The 17,887-nt window shown below is 48.6% G+C and overlaps 1 protein-coding gene across 1 annotated transcript; it reads right to left on the reverse strand.

The window, feature by feature from the left end:
* Positions 1-11,657: 11,657 nt before the first annotated feature.
* On the reverse strand, positions 11,658-12,811 carry LOC123171322 (peroxidase 2-like). The gene has a single exon (XM_044588875.1). The coding sequence runs from the start codon at positions 12,734-12,736 to the stop codon at positions 11,759-11,761; it is 978 nt and encodes a 325-aa protein (XP_044444810.1). The 5' UTR covers positions 12,737-12,811; the 3' UTR covers positions 11,658-11,758.
* Between the last annotated feature and the right edge of the window lie 5,076 nt (positions 12,812-17,887).

Below are 17,887 nucleotides of genomic sequence, written 5' to 3' on the forward strand. Positions count from 1 at the left end.
ATGGATTCTACATCCTCCATCTCATGATTGAGTTCAGCACGGATCACCAAAAGCTTCGCATGACAAGCAGAAATGATGATCATATCCACAAGTGGGTAGAATCTCATGGAGAAGCGGATTATAAACTTAGAGATGACTTCTTTCGCATCCAAAGGGACATTGCGACGATCATCATGAAAGAAGTCGTCGATGAGAAGGGGATGTTCCACCACGGCCCTATATCGCGAGCTGACGTCCGAACTCGCATAGGCATGCAACGTCATGACCTCACGCCGTTCAAGAAGCTAGGGTCCATCCTCGATGATATGGAAGGATGGAACTTCTAGTGATTTACGATGCCGATGATGATGATATGTGTCGGTTGAACTTGTATACTTTCTGTAGCGATGAAACTTTGTGATGTCCACGGTCCCTGCCGAACTTGCGTAACGCTACTTTGTTAGTTTGGCTACGATGACCTCCGTACCTCTAGTTAATTAGTTTGCGTACTTTATGTTGCATCTAGTTGCTAACCCTTTCTTTTTCGTGTTGCTCTAGTATATTTTGTTGCATATGATTGTACATCCTCTTGATGAAGATGCATCTCTAACAGGTACCTAGTTTCTTGATGGCGAGATAGCAGTGCTATGTCGTGTACAAAGGGAAGGTTCCGGGGGTGTACAACGAGTAACCTGAGTGTCAGGCGCAAGTGAATGGGGTCTCGGGCGCCAGCCATAAAGGCTTCAAAAGCAGACAAGAAGGAGAAGCTAGTTACTTGAGGTTCACGCTAACGCGAGAGAGGACTCGTAACCGCCGCCTCATGTACTCCATAGTTCCGCTCTCACTCATAGTGATAGCTCTTCTCGTGTATACCATTGTTTAAATGGATAATGTTGTAGTGGCAAGTATTCGAGACTTGCATGTATCGCTATTTTCGAGATGATGACGAGATACCACTTTGTGTTGGATGATGATTATGATGAGACTATTTGTATGTATATGCTATGATTACATTTGTGGTCTTGCAGCCATTTGTATGTGTATCATGATGACATTTGTATCTGCTGAAGATTCTTGTATAAAGCCTGTTCAAATACAAAAAAAATATGCAGAAAAAATTTTCAAAACTACTAAAATTAGCAGTAGCGAGTGGAGAAAAGTTAGCAGCAGCGTGACAGTAGCAGTAGCACGTCCAGCCAAAGCGTGCTAGAGCTATTAGCAGTAGCGAGCTTCCACGCACCACGCTGCTGCTACACTTGTATAGCAGTAGCACGGGCGTGCATGCGCTGGTGCTACGGGTTAGCTGTAGCGCCGGTCCCCGCGCTACTGATATACCTAGAACCTGCGCTGTTGCTAGGCTTTTCCCTAGTAGTGGAGCGTTGACTATCGGCTCTCGGTAATGGCCACCTTTCCGAGAGGGACTATCGGTAACGCATCTAACCTAGATCTAAGGGGACATATTTTCCGAGAGTTACTCTCGGTAAAAGTGTAACCTTGATCTAGAGTTGATTTCTTTTTCTAGAACCGCACCAACAAGCACTCGGTAAAGGTGACGTCGACTACTTAAGCATATTCCCCTGTTGTTTCTTCTCTCTACTCCCCACCGACCGGCGCCCCTCCACTCCTCTCCTCTCCTCTGCTCCCCACCGACCGGCGCGCCTCCACCGGTCGGCGCCCCCTCCACCGCCGCCCCCCACACCACACCGAGCTCCTCCCTCCGGTGAGCCCCCCCTCCTCCTCTCCATGTGTGCGTAGATAGATGGATTAATAGATGGATGCATAGATAGATGGATGCATAGATAGATGGATGCATAGATAGATGGATGGATTGATAGATGGATGCATAGATAGATGGATGGATTGATAGATGGATGCACAGATAGATGGATGGATTGATAGATGGATGCATAGATAGATGGATGGATTGATAGATGGATGGATGGATTGATAGATGGATGGATGCCATGTAGATACATTTTTTCTATATCAAAAGAAAAAATGTAGATAATTGTTGATAATGTTGTATGCACGGATGCTATGTGTGGATGTGACCGATGAGATACGTGAGAGAGTGTTCATGAGAGTTGTTCTTGGAGGAAGAAAAATCAACTTTTGAGCGATGACGGTTGATTTGTGTGAGCTCCTCATGTTATATCTTGATAACGCACGAGGGGCTCACCCAGCTCAACCATCACCGAAAGTTGAAATACCCGTGAGAGAGTGTCCACCATATATACCACCACGAGCGAGAGTGTCCACCGTATATAAGTGAGAGAGTGTTGATGAGAGTTGTTCTTGGAGGAAGAAAAATCAACTTTTGAGCGATGACGGTTGATCTGTGTGAGCTCGTCATGTTATATCTTGATAACGCACGAGGGGCTCACCCAGCTCAACCATCACCGAGAGTTGAAATACCCGTGAGAGAGTGTCCACCATATATACCACCACCAGCGAGTGTCCACCGTATATACGTGAGAGAGTGTCGTTGAGAGTTTTTCTTGGAGGAAGAAAATCGACTTTTGATGATGGCGGTCAATCTACGTGAGCTCTTCATGTTATATCTTTCATGTTTGATTCTTATCTTATTTTCCATTGTGTGATGAAAGGTGTTAGCATCGATCGATTTTTTGGCTATGGCTTCCTCCAACGGCGAAGCTTCCATTAGGGTCGACTCCACGGACACGGAGAAGAGCGCCGAGGACTGTGTGGAGGAACTCCTTGAGAAGAACCCACAGCTGATCATAATGAAGTTTTTTATGCATCTGGCCAAGAAGAATCACCCAGCTAAGGAGGGCAAGGCTCCACCACATAAGGAGCTATTGAGTCCACCGACCATCATTCCCGACGGTCCTCCACTGTGGGGGATGCCCCCACGTGCTCTGACTCGACGATCACTGGTTTCACCAACTACACCTCGGAGTAGTCACCTAGATAGTTTGACGTTAATTTAGTTGTATAGTTATGTACCTGCTGATATGGACTTGGATGGCCACTTGCCATTCTTTTGATTGTATGAGTGATGAATGCTTATGTTGATTATGTATGATGTGCATTATTTCTTGTTCTTTTGTAGATGAAGTGGTATGTGCTGTACAGAGGACGGTGTCCAGGAGTCTATGATTCATGGTCGGAATGCAATGAACAAATACTTCGTTATGAAGGCAACTCCCACGACTCATTCAACAACAGAGAGATGGCAGAGTATCATTACAATTAGTATTTGCTTAAGCAAAAGAGAAAAACTGAATTATGCAATGGTGCAAGCCAAACACGGCTTAGCGGCTTTAGTGGATTGAAGAACTTCATAATTCTCTTTCAGATTGTCATAATTGTGGTGCTGCTTTTTATCATATGGTGCATGCATGTAGACCATTTTGTTGTTTAATTAGTAAGTAGGCACTTATACTAAACACCTACTTTGTAATTTGAAATGAAGCTTGTGTGAACTATTTATGGATTAATGCTTATGTGAGTTTGTTGTTAACCTGTGTGACTTGAAATGCAAGTTTGAGTATTGTATAAATGTTTTTGCTGCACTGACTCGAGCAAAAAACAGTATGAACAGAACTGGGAACAAAACTTTACCGAGAGCGAAACACGGCAAAGAGGCATGCGCTGGGAGCTGAAGGCACTTGGCTGTTGTAGTTAGGCCGAGAGAACTCTCGGTAGAGCAGTCGTTACCGAGGGTCGATTATCGGCTCTCGGTAATGGCAACCTTTTCCGAGAGGGGCTCTCGGTAAAGAATCTAACCTTGATCTCTTTTCCTTCTTGTGCATTCTCGGATATGTATTATACTTTTTTTGTTGTTTTCTTCCATGCTTGGCAAACAACCTTAGCACATCATAATTACCGTCTTGTGTTTTCTTTTTCAGATGGGCCTCGCCCGGTTCTAGAGACCGACACCCCTCCGGTGGCCCCGACGATCTAGGCCATTGTTCGGCACCTAGAAGGGTAGCCCACGGGGAATAACTACTTCTTCATGTTAGTGCATGTCATCGCGACATGACAGACCAAGTCTAGGCCCGTTCTGTCACGGGATCACCCACCGAAGACTCTGTCTCAGGGACAAACGCAGGCGGTCCTCGATGTTCCCGCCCGTGTGTATGGTTTGTGAGGCACGTGCCATGTCAAGGACATGCGTTGCTTATTCAAATAGCACACCACCCCCACATGCATATGCATGAGCCACACGCATGTAGGGGTGCCCTCCCCCCTCCTCGGGCGGTCTCTATATCGAGCACCCATCCGGTAGCCCCGGCGGTCTAGGGCGTTGTTCGGCACCGAGAGGGTGTAGTCCACGGTGAATAACTGCTTCTCCGTGTTAGTGCATGTCATCGCAAGATGACAGACCAAGTCTAGGCTCGTTCTGTCACGGGATCACCCACCGAAGACTCTGTCTCGGGGACGAACGCAGCCGGTCCTCGACGTTCCCGCACGTGTGTGTGGTTTGTGAGGCACGTGCCACGTCAAGGACGTGCGTTGCTTATTCATAGAACACCACCCCTGCATGCATATGCATGGGCCACACGCATGTAGGGGTGCCCTCCCCCCTCCTCGGGCGGTCTCTATATCGAGCACCCATCCGGTGGCCCCGGCGGTCTAGGGCGTTGTTCGGCACCGAGAGGGTGTAGTCCACGGTGAATAACTGCTTCTCCGTGTTAGTGCATGTCATCGCGAGATGACAGACCAAGTCTAGGCTCGTTCTGTCACGGGATCACCCACCGAAGACTCTGTCTCGGGGACGAACGCAGCCGGTCCTCGACGTTCCCGCACGTGTGTGTGGTTTGTGAGGCACGTGCCATGTCAAGGACGTGCGTTTCTTATTCAAATAGCACACCACTCCCACATGCATATGCATGGGCCACACGCATGTAGGGGTGCCCTCCCCCCCTCGGGCGGTCTCTAGATCGAGCACCCATCCGCTGGCCCCATGGTCTAGGGCGTTGATCGGCACCGAGAGGGTGTAGTCCATGGTGAATAAATTCTTCTCCGTGTTAATGCATGTCATCGCGAGATGACAGACCAAGTCTAGGCCCGTTCTTCGAGATAGTCTATGGGTATCGAGAGGTAATGTGTCCGGTTTGTGCAGGAAGTGCGGGTACTGTTGCTCCGTTGGCCTCGAAACTTCTTGTGCTCTCAAAGGAGGCCATCGCATGTATATGCATGGGCTATCCGGTGGTCCCTGCGGTCTAGGAAGTTGACCGGCACCGAGAGAGGGGGTAGGCCATGGTCAACAACTACTTCTTCTCATGGTTATTACTTTACACTCTTTAAAGTTCTCTCTCGGTGCCGGTCTAGAAAGTTGACCGGCGCCGAGAGAGGGGTAGGCCACGGTCAACAACTGCTTCTTCTCATGTTTTTTACTTTACACTCTTTAAGGTTCTCTCTCGGTGCCGTTCTAGGAAGTTGGCCGGCACTGAGAGAGGGGGTAGCCACGGTTAACAACTGCCTCTTCTCATGTTTTTTACTTTACACTCTTTAAAGTTCTCTCTCGGGGCCGGTCTAGAAAGTTAACCGGCATCGAGAGAGGGGGTAGGCCACAGTCAACAACTGCTTCTTCTCATGTCTTTTACTTTACTCTCTTCAAAGTTGAGTTTTGAACAAATCTAACCCAACAAGCATATATATATATATATATAGGAGTAGGATTTTCTACAATAGCTTGCCACAGAACTAGTTAAGGTTTTCGATGGTGTAAAAGTTCTTAAAAATCCTGAAAAAAATATTGAACCACCACACCTATAATATAACATGATCCGACAGAGGGATTGAAAAATATGATTGCATGTGTCCTGGACAAAAATAACAAATGTCTCAATATATATTGATCCTGCAATGAGCTGAAATGCTTGTTTTTTCGCTGAGGACACATAAATGCATATTTTCACAATCACAATGTTGGATCATCTTATTATATTAGAGTGAGGCTCCCCTATTTATTTCATATTTTTTACTTACTTTTAAACCGTTAAATGTTTAGCAAGCCTTAACTAGTTCTGTGGCAAGCTATGATAGACACAGTTTTACCTATATAGGAGTAGGGTGTATATATATATATATATATATATATATGTATATATATATATATATGAGTGCATCAAAAGTCTTTTATCGAAAAAATTTATCAAAAGTCATGGAATTTTCAAACTTTGGTCGTAAAAACATATGAAATATGAGATATAAAAAAGATAGTACCAAGCAAAAACAAAAACAAAAAGAGAAGGAAAAAAATTAGAGCAGTGGTTACCGAGGGTCGATTATCGGCTCTCAGTAATGGCCACCTTTTCCAAGAGGGGCTCTCGGTAAAGAATCTAACCTTGATCCCTTTTCCTTCTTGTGCATTCTCGATAATATGTATTATTGTTTTTTTGTTGTTTTCTTCCATGCTTGGCAAACAACCTTAGCACATCATAATTACCGTCTTGTGTTTTCTTTTTCAGATGGGCCTCGCCCGGTTCTAGAGACCGGCACCCCTCCGGTGGCCCCGACGGTCTAGGGTGTTGTTCGGCACCTAGAGGGGGTACGCCATGGGGAATAATTGCGTCTTCGTGTTAGTGCATGTCATCGCGAGATGACAAACCAAGTCTAGGCCCGTTCTGTCATGGGATCGCCCACCGAAGACTCTGTCTCGGGGACGAACGCAGCCGGTCCTCGACGTTCCCGCCCATGTGTGTGGTTTGTGAGGCACATGCCACGTCAAGGACGTGCGTTGCTTATTCAAATAGCCCGCCACCCCTGCATGCATATGCATGGGCCACACGCGTGTAGGGTGCCCTCCACACCCACCTCGGGCGGTCTCTATATCGAGCACCCATCCGGTGGCCCCGGCGGTCTAGGGCGTTGTTCGACACCGAGAGGGTGTAGTCCACGGTGAATAACCCCTCCGTGTTAGTGCATGTCATCGCGAGATGACAGGCCAAGTCTAGGCTCGTTCTGTCACGGGATCACCGACCGAAGACTCTGTCTCGGGGACGAACGCAGCCGGTCCTCGACGTTCCCGCACGTGTGTGTGGTTTGTGAGGCACGTGCCACGTCAAGGACGTGCGTTTCTTATTCAAATAGCACACCACCCCTCCATGCATATGCATGGGCCACACGCATGTAGGGGTGACCTCCCCCCCCCCTCGGGCGGTCTCTATATCGAGCACCCATCCGGTGGCCCCTGCGGTCTAGGGTGTTGTACGGCACAGAGAGGGTGTAGTCCACGGTGAATAACTGCTTCTTCGTGTTAGTGCATGTCATCGCGAGATGATAGACCAAGTCTAGGCTCGTTCTGTCACGGGATCACCCACCTAAGACTCTGTCTCGAGGACGAACGCAGCTGGTCCTCGACGTTCCCGCACGTGTGTGTGGTTTGTGAGGCACGTGCCACGTCAAGGACGTGCGTTGCTTATTCAAATAGCACACCACCCCAGCATGCATATGCATGGGCCACACGCATGTAGGGGTGACCTCCCCCCCCCCTCGGGCGGTCTCTATATCAAGCACCCATCCGGTGGCCCCTGCGGTCTAGGGTGTTGTACGGCACAGAGAGGGTGTAGTCCACGGTGAATAACTGCTTCTTCGTGTTAGTGCATGTCATCGCGAGATGATAGACCAAGTCTAGGCTCGTTCTGTCACGGGATCACCCACCTAAGACTCTGTCTCGGGGACGAACGCAGCCGGTCCTCGACGTTCCCGCCCCGTGTGTGTGGTTTGTGAGGCACGTGCCACGTCAAGGACGTGCGTTGCTTATTCAAATAGCACACCACCCCTGCATGCATATGCATGGGCCACACGCATGTAGGGGTGCTCTCCCCCCCCCTGAGGCGCTCTCTATATAGAGCACCCATCCGGTGGCCCCGGCGGTCTAGGGCGTTGATCGGCACCGAGAGGGTGTAGTCCACGGTGAATAACTGCTTCTCCGTGTTAGTGCATGTCATCGCGAGATGACAGACCAAGTCTAGGCCCGTTTTTCGAGATAGTCTAGGGGTATCGAGAGGGAATGTGTCCGGTTTGTGCAGGAAGTGCGGGTCCTGTTGCTCCGTTGGCCTCGAAACTTCTTGTGCTCTCAAAGGAGGCCATCGCATGTATATGCATGGGCTATCCGGTGGCCCCTGCGGTCTAGGAAGTTGACCGGCACCGAGAGAGGGGGTAGGCCACGGTCAACAACTGCTTCTTCTCATGTTTATTACTTTACACTCTTTAAAGTTCTCTCAGTGCCGGTCTAGAAAGTGAACGGCACCGAGAGAGGGGGTAGGCCACGGTCAACAACTGCTTCTTCTCATGTTTTTTACTTTACACTCTTTAAAGTTCTCTCTCGGTGTCGTTCTAGGAAGTTGGCCGGCACCGAGAGAGGGGGTAGGCCACGGTCAACAACTCCCACTTCTCATGTTTTTACTTTACACTCTTTAAAGTTCTCTCTCGGTGCCGGTCTAGAAAGTTGACCGGCACCGAGAGAGGGGGTAGGCCACGGTCAACAACTGTCTCTCCTCATGTTTTTTACTTTACACTCTTTAAAGTTGATTTTTGAACAAATCTAACCCAAAAAGCATCTATATATCTATAAGTGCATCAAAAGTCTTTTATCGAAAAAATTCATCAAAAGTCATGGAATTTTCAAACTTTGGTCATAAAAACATATGAAATATGAGATACAAAAAAGATAGTGCCAAACAAAAAACAAAAAGAGAAGGAAAGAAAAATTAGAGTAGTGGTTACCGAGGGTCGATTATCGGCTCTTGGTAATGGCCACTTTTTCCGAGAGGAGCTCTCGGTAAAGAATCTAACCTAGATCTTAACCATTCCCCTTTCTTTCTCTGTTCATTCTTCTCCTTCTCCGTTCACTGCGCCACCGCTGCCGCTGATGCCGAAATCGCCACCGCCACCAACTGCCGCCCTCCACCGTCACCAACTGCAGCCGCCACCCCTCCTCCAGCGCTCCCAACTGCAGCCACCGCCACCCCCTCCTCCACCGCCCCCACCTCCACCGCCCTCCAACGCCACCAACTGCGGCCGCCACCCCTCCTCCACCGCTCCCAACTGCGGCCACTGCCAAGCCCTCCTCCACCGCCCCCAACTACGGCCACCGCCCCCAAGCTTCATGGCCGGCAGTCGGTGCGGCGGTTTCTTCGGTGCAGCCCAAGGACGGCCGCCGCAGCGGAGCTCCTCCGGTAGCGCGGCAGCTGGAGATGCCCTCAGGTTAGTATTAGATTCTATGCCTAGAGTAGGATATTTTGCACAAATGTAGGAACTATGCACAAATGTGATTAGAAATAGTAGAGGAAGATGGTCTTGTTTAGTAATGCCTAGAGTAATGTGATGCCCTCAGGTCAGTATCAGATTCTCCTTTCTTCGATCATGCAGGAACTATGCACAAATGTATCAGATTCTGCTTATGTGATATTTTTCTTTGGAAGATTGGAGTAATGTGATTAAAGTAGTAGAGGAAGATGGTCCTATTTAGTAATGCCTAGAGTAGTATGGAAGTTTGAAAGTTTGGAGTAATGCCTAGAGTAGTATGGTTCAAAATTTGAAGAACAAACACTGTCTGATGCCTATTGAAGTGGTATGGTTAATATTCACCATATATATATATATATATATATATATATATATATATATATATATATTGTTTTTCATATTCTGATGGGAGCACTAGTAAGTTCCGGAGAGTCCCGAGTGGTAGGACCGAGTCGTCCGCCTCCCATCAGGCCACTCCCGAGGACGAGTCATCATCGGATGGCGATGTCGGAGTGGACTTAGATGAACCAGATCTGCTCGCTACCGAGTCGGGCGACATGGAGACCTCGGACGGCTCGGGGTATACCTCGAGCAACACTTCCAAGAGGAAGAAATCCGGGCGTGGTCCGGGGAAGGTCCCGGAACCAACTGCTGCCAGCAACCGTCCTGTCATTTGCTCGACAGGAGAGGGGTAAGCAAGCATTTCATTTGCATCATATTTTGGATGCCACAGCTTTGACACTCACATATGCTTGTCTTTTATATCATGCAGTCAGTGGGCATTTATCCCAACACAACCTAAGGGGGCACGCCCGCCGAACCACGTCATCGGCTCCCTCTTAAGGAAGCACTTCCCTGGATTGTCCAAGCCGGGTGATGACGATCCGCCGTTGCCAGGTTTAACCTGGGAGCATTACCTACACAACAAGGATGAGCACGATGTCACCATGGCCACTCGGGTCATCAATGCTTTTTTTGTAAGTATCTTCGCTCCGACCATTGCATTTTTCCATATCCAAATCCTTGCTTGCATGGATGGTGAGAAGATGCAATATGCTTTCTTGTAGGAAATATTTGCTTGTGTGGATGGTGAGCAGCAGAAGGCGATCAAAGGCATCGTGAAATCTGCCCGAAAGATACTCTCTGACCTCAAGCACACGGTGCGGTACAAAGCCGTGATGCAGTGTCGGCCGCTCGATGAGAAGGGAGAGAAGATGACAAGGAAGACTGCTTGCCAGACCAACATGTCGCGAGAAGAATACCTGTCAGTGGTAAGTGACTACATCGGTTGCTAGTACTTTGATTCATCCCTCTTGTTCCTCAATTATTCGATTTTGTCTGACTAGGTGAAGGAACCCTGGATGAAGGACGATTGTTGGGAGGCCCTGGTTGACATGTGGTGTGACCCAGCATGGCAGGCGCAACATGTGGAGAAGGGAAACGAACGAGCCAAAATGACAGGCCCGGCTCATGTGCAGGGGAGCCGGAACCTAATAGCTCTCAAGCAACACATGGTATGTGGATTAGGATGTTAACTTTTTCGCACGGTGCATCTTGCTTCATTAAACTTGATGGTTAATTTTGCAGGAGGCGAAGGTTGGTCGCCCGATCCCCATCCTGGAAGCCTGGAAAGAAGGCCACAAGGGGAAGGATGGCGCCGAGTTCTGCAGCGAGTCAGCGGAGGAGAAGTGGGGGGACCTTCAAAGAGGTCTTCCAGGAGGTGCACGGGCAGGAAGCCGAACCTACGTCCAAGCCCCTTGATCCTGAGCTTCTCATCATTGCTGGCGAGGGGAAGGGCCATGGCCGCCACCTCCTTTGCAACGGGGCGATCTCCACCTCCTCGCATCGCAAGCTACACAAGATACGCGCGTCGAGCACCAGCTCAACTCCGTCCATACGGAGTCGCCCAACCACCGCATCACGTGAGATAGCGCGTCTCAAGGTTAGCATCCTAACCTTTCATTTACGTCCATGCCTCGAATTAGCACCGTTCCAACCTATATGAGCCTAATGCCATGTTACAGGATTTAATGGCGCAGCGGGCTATTGAAGAGGAGCAAAGGCGGCAGGCTGAGCAGGCGTCCAGAGAAATGGAACGGGAAGACACGAACAAGAGGTTGAAGCTGCTTGAGGATCAACTACCGGTAGAACATTATCTAAACTGGAGTAGAAGATTCATTACATAGGGACGAACCACCCTCACGTGACTCTACTGATCCAAATTTAATTTTCATGGACTGATCCATAGTCAGTCCATTAAAATAATCTTACGATTCAAAGAGGCCCTTAAAGATGAGAAATAATCTTACGATTCAAAGAGGCCCTTAAAGATGAGAAACAATCTAAGATGTCCAATTAAGATCAGTAGAACTCAATCAAAGTTAACTGCGACACCAATAATATATAAGCAGCCAAAGAATTTGAACAGTCAAAACAAGCAATTACAGTACATGCATGAAAGTCGAACGAAAATCACAAATAGATGACCTCAGGCTGTGCAAAACTAAAGCGCACAAACGAATTAAATAACGCAACACCGTGATGATTCATGGATCGATCAGTGGTTGACGACCCTGCACTTCCTCCTGATTTCGCCTTGCTTGCCGGTCTTCACATCGATCGCTCCCATCTTGATCATGGCCTTGTTAAACTTGGCCTCCCACTGCCCGGGGATGTTGGCACTGTCGCGCACCATCTGCGTCGTCGCCGGCGTCGTAAGAAGGGCGGCGTCCGATGTGAACAGCACCTTGTGCGCGAGGACGTTCTTGTAGTACTGGTTATCGAGAGCGTTGGGGGTCACCACGTCTTGGTTCACCGTGGGGTCGTTGGCCGTGCTCGGGTTGGCGGGGCACCTCCTCCTCAGGAAGTTGGCGAAGCCACCGTCGATGTCGGAGGTGACGGCGATGCGGTCGGAGACGAAGGACGAGCAGTGGGAGACCCCGATGGTGTGGGCGCCGGAGAGCACAACCATGTCCTCGGCGCTGAGGCCCTTAGCGGCGAAGCTGGCGACGAGCTGGTCGAGGTTGAAGAATGGTGGCGGCAGGTTGTCGAGGGCCTCCGTGGAATTGGAAACGCGGCCGTCGAGGCGGCCAGCCGGCATGTTGATCTTGACCTTCATCTTGCTAAGGAAGTAGGCTGCGTCGCGGCCGGCGAAGGCGACGATGTCGGCGCACGAGACCACTCCAGGGCACGCCTTCTCGACGGCGTCCTTGGCCGCGTCGATCACCTCGAAGCCGCGCAGGCTGGGGAAGTTGGGAGGGCTCAGCTTCTCTGGCTGCGGGTTGGTCGGCGTCGGGTCGAGGAGGACGGAGCCATCACATCCCTGGACGAAGCAGTCGTGGAAGAACATGCGGATGAGGCCGGCGCCGATGCCGGCGTTCTTGTAGACGAACTTCTTCACCTCGTCCCTCACGATGGCCTCCACGCGGGGGCATGTCTTCTTGTAGTAACCCACCTCCAGGCCATGGCACGCCGCCGACGACAGCAGCAGTACGCATGCCAGCGCAACAGAAAGCTTAAGGGAAGCTGCGGCCATTGTCTCTCTTCTCAAGCTAGCTCTTAATGAATTTAGCCGATGTGTACGAGAGAGTGTGTGATTTGATGTGGGCTATAGGAGCAGATGGGATGAGGTGATGGAGTTCGTATGTGGAGTGGAGGGCTACTTATACATGCATGCAAGAGTTCCAATCCACGGTGCACTTGATAAACAATGGATGTGGGCTAGAGCAACTTGACATTGACATTGTTAGTTTTTTTTTTTGCCAATAGTTAGTTAGATGGATGTGTGTCATGCACATGCATGACAATTAGTGGAGTAATAATTGATCAGCATGCAGTGATCTAGCTGTTATAGAATATGGAGGCTGCTGGATTAGCTTAATTAACCCTATGTTTTCTTCGATAATAGAGAGAATTCATTATTTTTCCTCTCTTCATTTATCCCTCCCCTCCTAAATATAAGTCTTTTTAAAGATTTTAATATGTGTTGTATGATCTTCTGGTTGCTCCTGGAGTATGTGTGCGTGATGAGTGAGTCGAACGGAAATGCAATGTGACCTCTTTGTAAACAAACTTTTATACTACCTGTTTGGCCTTTGACTTATGTAGAGCCAACTCACTCGCAGGGTACAACCCCGTTGGATTGCTTCGTTGGTCGCCCCGTGACACGGTGTGAGGACCTAAGAGCATCTATAGCCGTTGGTAAATCCGACCCCTCAAACGCCCGCGGACGCGTTTGGCCACGTCAGCAAGCACAGGTCGGGCACTCCTAATTTAGATGCGTTCACATTCGCGTATTTCGAATTCGGCCCCTCATATCCATGCAACACATGCACGTACGAAAATAAACCTACGTAAATCAACGAACTAGCGCGAAATCTAGTTGAAACGGGCATAATTCTAGCATAAACAATCATCGGATCACCAAAAGATGCAGTTTCAATTGGACAGTACCCTAAACATATTATAAAAAAGACTTAATTCAACGGGGAAGGGCGGAGGAAATCACCATTTCCTTGCCGCCCCCTGAGGGACTCCTGGATTAAGGGGTCCTCGGGCCGTCGGCTTGCTGCATATGGATCGGACTGATGAGCCACTAAGGGCCCGAGCTGGAGTGCGGGTCTGTGGACGGATAGGAGATCTTCGGACTCGACGTGTCCTCCAAGTCAAGATTAGGCGTGATCTTTCCTTCCTTGTAACCGAATGCCTGTAACCCTAACCCTACTGGTGTTTAAATAAACCAGGAGGTTTTAGTCTTTAGGGCTAGAGCAACATCCATCACCCCATCAACCTAGGGTTTAGCTCGCCTGATCTCGTGGTAGATCGACTATGTAACCATATCATACACATCAAATACAATCAAGCAGGACGTAGGGTTTTACCTCTTCGAGAGGGCCCGAGCCTGGGTAAACACCGTGTTCATCGTCCCTTGTTCCCCATTGATCCTAAATCCACAGCTCGGGACCCCCTACCCGAGATCCGTTGGTTTTGACACCGACACCCCCTTCCCCTTGCGGTCGGTGGTGCTGCTTTGGCCTTTGGTGTAGGCGTCGGCCACCGGTGGGTCGTCATTTTCATTGTCGGAGCTTGAGCCATCGCCAGAGTCGTCCGACAGCTCCATGTGACTACCGGCAAGCCTCCGGAGCAAATGTTCCAACTTCTCAGCGTGCCTTGCCTCCTTCGCCAACGCCTCACGCTCTGATAGCTCAATTGCGAGCCATAGCGTTTTGGCGTTCTTCCGCCGCAGCCGTTGCGCATCCATCTCCACTGTTGTCAGGGAGCGTCGAAGGACGGACGCAATGAGCGCGTCCTCGTGATCGACCGGCGCGCGCATGAGTGCCCGGCGCCTCGCGGACGCGTGCCCACTTCCATGGCCTCCTTCACGCATTGCTGCTCGCGCCATGCGGCCCGCGCCTCTAACTCGAGCGTCCTCGACCGGCCCAACACCGGCGAGGGCACAAGCATCCAACAGTACCCGTGGACGCTCAGTTAGGGATGGCAATGGGTACCCATTACCCGCGTACCCGGTGGGTAAAAACCCTATTAGGGTAAGGGTATGGGACAAAAAGTTACCGATGGGTACGTAAATAGGGAAATCTCAAACCCATCAGGTATTGAGGGTACGGGTATGAGATCATATAACCCATACCCACATACCCATGTACCCTTACAGAATCAAACAAGTACGGGAAAAATACCTCTACCATTTGTTGTTAGTTTGTGAACTAAAAATGTATGACTATGTAATACTGTTTATGACTATGTGTTGATGTGTTGTTGTTTGCAAAAAGGTATTGTGTTTATAAAATGCGGTGTGTTTATGATGTGTTGTCGTTTATAAGTATGTATTGATGTTATAATGTGTTGTCGTTTATAAATTATGATTGTATCTTGTTGTTTATGATTATGTGTCACCTAAATTGATGTTATGCAAACAGGGGTATTTCTACCCGCGGATACCCATTTACCCTTTCGGGTGACGGGTATGGGAATTTTTTTACCCACTAGCGGGTATGGGTACGGGTGATGGGTAAGCTTAAATAGGATGGGTAAGGGTATGGGATGGCTCCACCCGTACCCAAACCCTGCGGGTGCCATCCCTACGCTCAGTGGACAGGGTGGCGGCCGAGCGGCGTACCCGGATTGGGGCGGAGTGGGTGGAGCTCTCACCGCTGATGCGCGCCGGACGGGACGGCCCGACAACATCGACCGTACTGCAATGGCAGGCAAAGGGGGGCGGCGCGTCGCTCTGTGAGCTGCCTCCACTGTTGCCGCCCAGATCTAGATGGTCGGGAGTGGTGCAAAGCAATGCGTAGAGTGGGCGCATCGACGTCGCTCTCGTCGCCATTGGAGCCGGAGCCACAGTGGTCATCCGCCATGAATCGGATTGGGAAGAGAAGAGGATGGATTGGGAAGAGGAGATGACAAAGAGAGTGGAGCGGACTGAGGTCTAGGGTTCATCAGAGGGGATATATGTGGGGTCAGGATGGGATGGCTAACGTGGCGAATGTGCTAGGCTGCCCCATATTTGGACTGGATATGAGTGACGCCGGACAACCCGGACGTTTGATAACGGTTTAAGGCGTCTGGATGCGTCAATTTTTGTGACCGGTCATTGACATGTCAGCCCGCTCAGACTTTTAAGGCGTGTTTAAGGCCATCGGCTATAGATGCTCTAAGTGAAAGCAATTAACTACTCTCACCCGCGCATCCCAACAAATTATTTATCTTCGATACACAATCTCTAATTGAATCAACAGTGGAGATTAAAATGTCTCTTTTCGATTGAGACGTGTGCCACCTTGTAAGAATGCATATTCTTAAGGAACGTAAAATGAAATAGGAGAGAGTGGCGGTTGATTCCCTCCGGGATAGGCCCAACATATAGGGAAACACAACTTAGTAACATGCCTGTGACAACCCAAGTCCGTTCTAGGCGGCCCACTTGGCTAGGCACAAACCAGGAGGCCCACTTGGCAGGGTCGTTAATGCGCCGTCAAGACGAGCGGTATAACCCCCTCCGTTTCAAAATATAGTGCGTCCTCGGTTTCCGCGCTTTAACTTTGACCATAAATTTAACCAATGAGACCGACTGCAGCAGGAGCAAAAATTATATTAATGAATTCATATTCAAAAATAGTTTTCAATTATATAATTTTTGCTCCCGCCGCAGTTGGTCTTGTTGGTTAAATTTATGGTCAAAGTTGAATCTCGGAAAGTATGGGCGCGCCATATTTTGAAACGGAGGGAGTAGTTTTTTAAGGGATGGTATATCATACTAGTATCATGCATATGATACTAGTGTATGATACTATTTTCATAATGCTTAGTGTAATAAATTAGTATCTTGGATTGCCTTATTTATTTATTTATTTATTTATTTTGTGGGGAAATTGGGAGTTTTAGGTAAAAGGATTACAATTAGATGTCAAGAGCTCCTCCATATAAGGGCAACCTCTAAGCCAAACAGCAATACATGACTCCATACGACTGTAATTGCCAAACAATCTGCTATCCTATTATGAAACCTCATAAGTTTTTGTATGACACAAAGTAGTACGATATTTAATGTTATACAGTATCACGATTGATAACACATCCTCTATTTCCTCATTTAATTGTGTGTAATATTGTAAAAAAAGTCTAATTGGTATGTATGATACCACTTTACCACGTCGCATTTAATTATGATACTCTCATTACAGACAGCATGTACAGCATTACCACGTTGCACTTAATTAAAAGTAACACCGCACGATCAATGTGTCTTTTCCTTGCGGAAAAGGATCAATGTGTCACTGCCACGACTTGGACGATTTGGCCGTTGTATGATCATAGCCTTGCCAACCCTATATAAGGCAAGGTTAGGGCACCCACGCGGCATGTGTAGAGACACACATACCAACATTATACTCCCTCCGTTTTTAAATATAAGTTTTTTTAGACATTTTAAATGGACAACAATATTTAGATGTATATAGACATATTTTAGAGTGTAGATTCGTTCATTTTGCTCTGTATGTAGTCACTTGTTGGAATCTCTAGAAACACTTATCTTTGGGAATGGAGGGAGTATATGCTATCCTTGTACTTCCTTTGGTCTTTTTTACTCTGCATATTAGATTTTTTTCCAAGTCAAATTCTACAAAGTTTGACTAAATTTATATTAAAAAATATCAACATCTGCAATACAAAATATGTATACTATGAAACTGTTGGGAAACGTTGCATGGAAAACAAAACAAAATTCTACGCACACACAAGATTTATCCATGGAGATGCATAGCAACGAGAGGGGAGAGTGTGTCTACGTACCCTTGTAGACCGTAAGCGGAAACGTTTGTTAACGCGGTTGATGTAGTCGAACTTCTTCGCGCTCCAACCGATCGAGTACCAAACGTACGGCACCTCCGCGTTCAGCACACGTTCAGCTCGGTGACGTCCTCGCCTTCTTAATCCAGCAAGACGACGAAGTAGTGGATGAGTTCCGGCAGCATGGTGGCGTGGTGACGGTGGTGGTGATGCTATCTCCGCAAAGCTTCGCCTAAGCACTACGAAAATATGACCGAGTGACTAAAATGTGGAGGGGGCGCCGCACATGGCTAAGCTGAGCCCTCCCAAGACGCGCCCCAAGTAGGACCGAATCCTACTTAGGCTCTTGCCCTTGCCCCCCCCTCTCCCTTCCATA

Source organism: Triticum aestivum, chromosome 1D, assembly GCF_018294505.1.
Source record: "Triticum aestivum cultivar Chinese Spring chromosome 1D, IWGSC CS RefSeq v2.1, whole genome shotgun sequence".
Taxonomy (NCBI): domain Eukaryota; kingdom Viridiplantae; phylum Streptophyta; class Magnoliopsida; order Poales; family Poaceae; genus Triticum; species Triticum aestivum.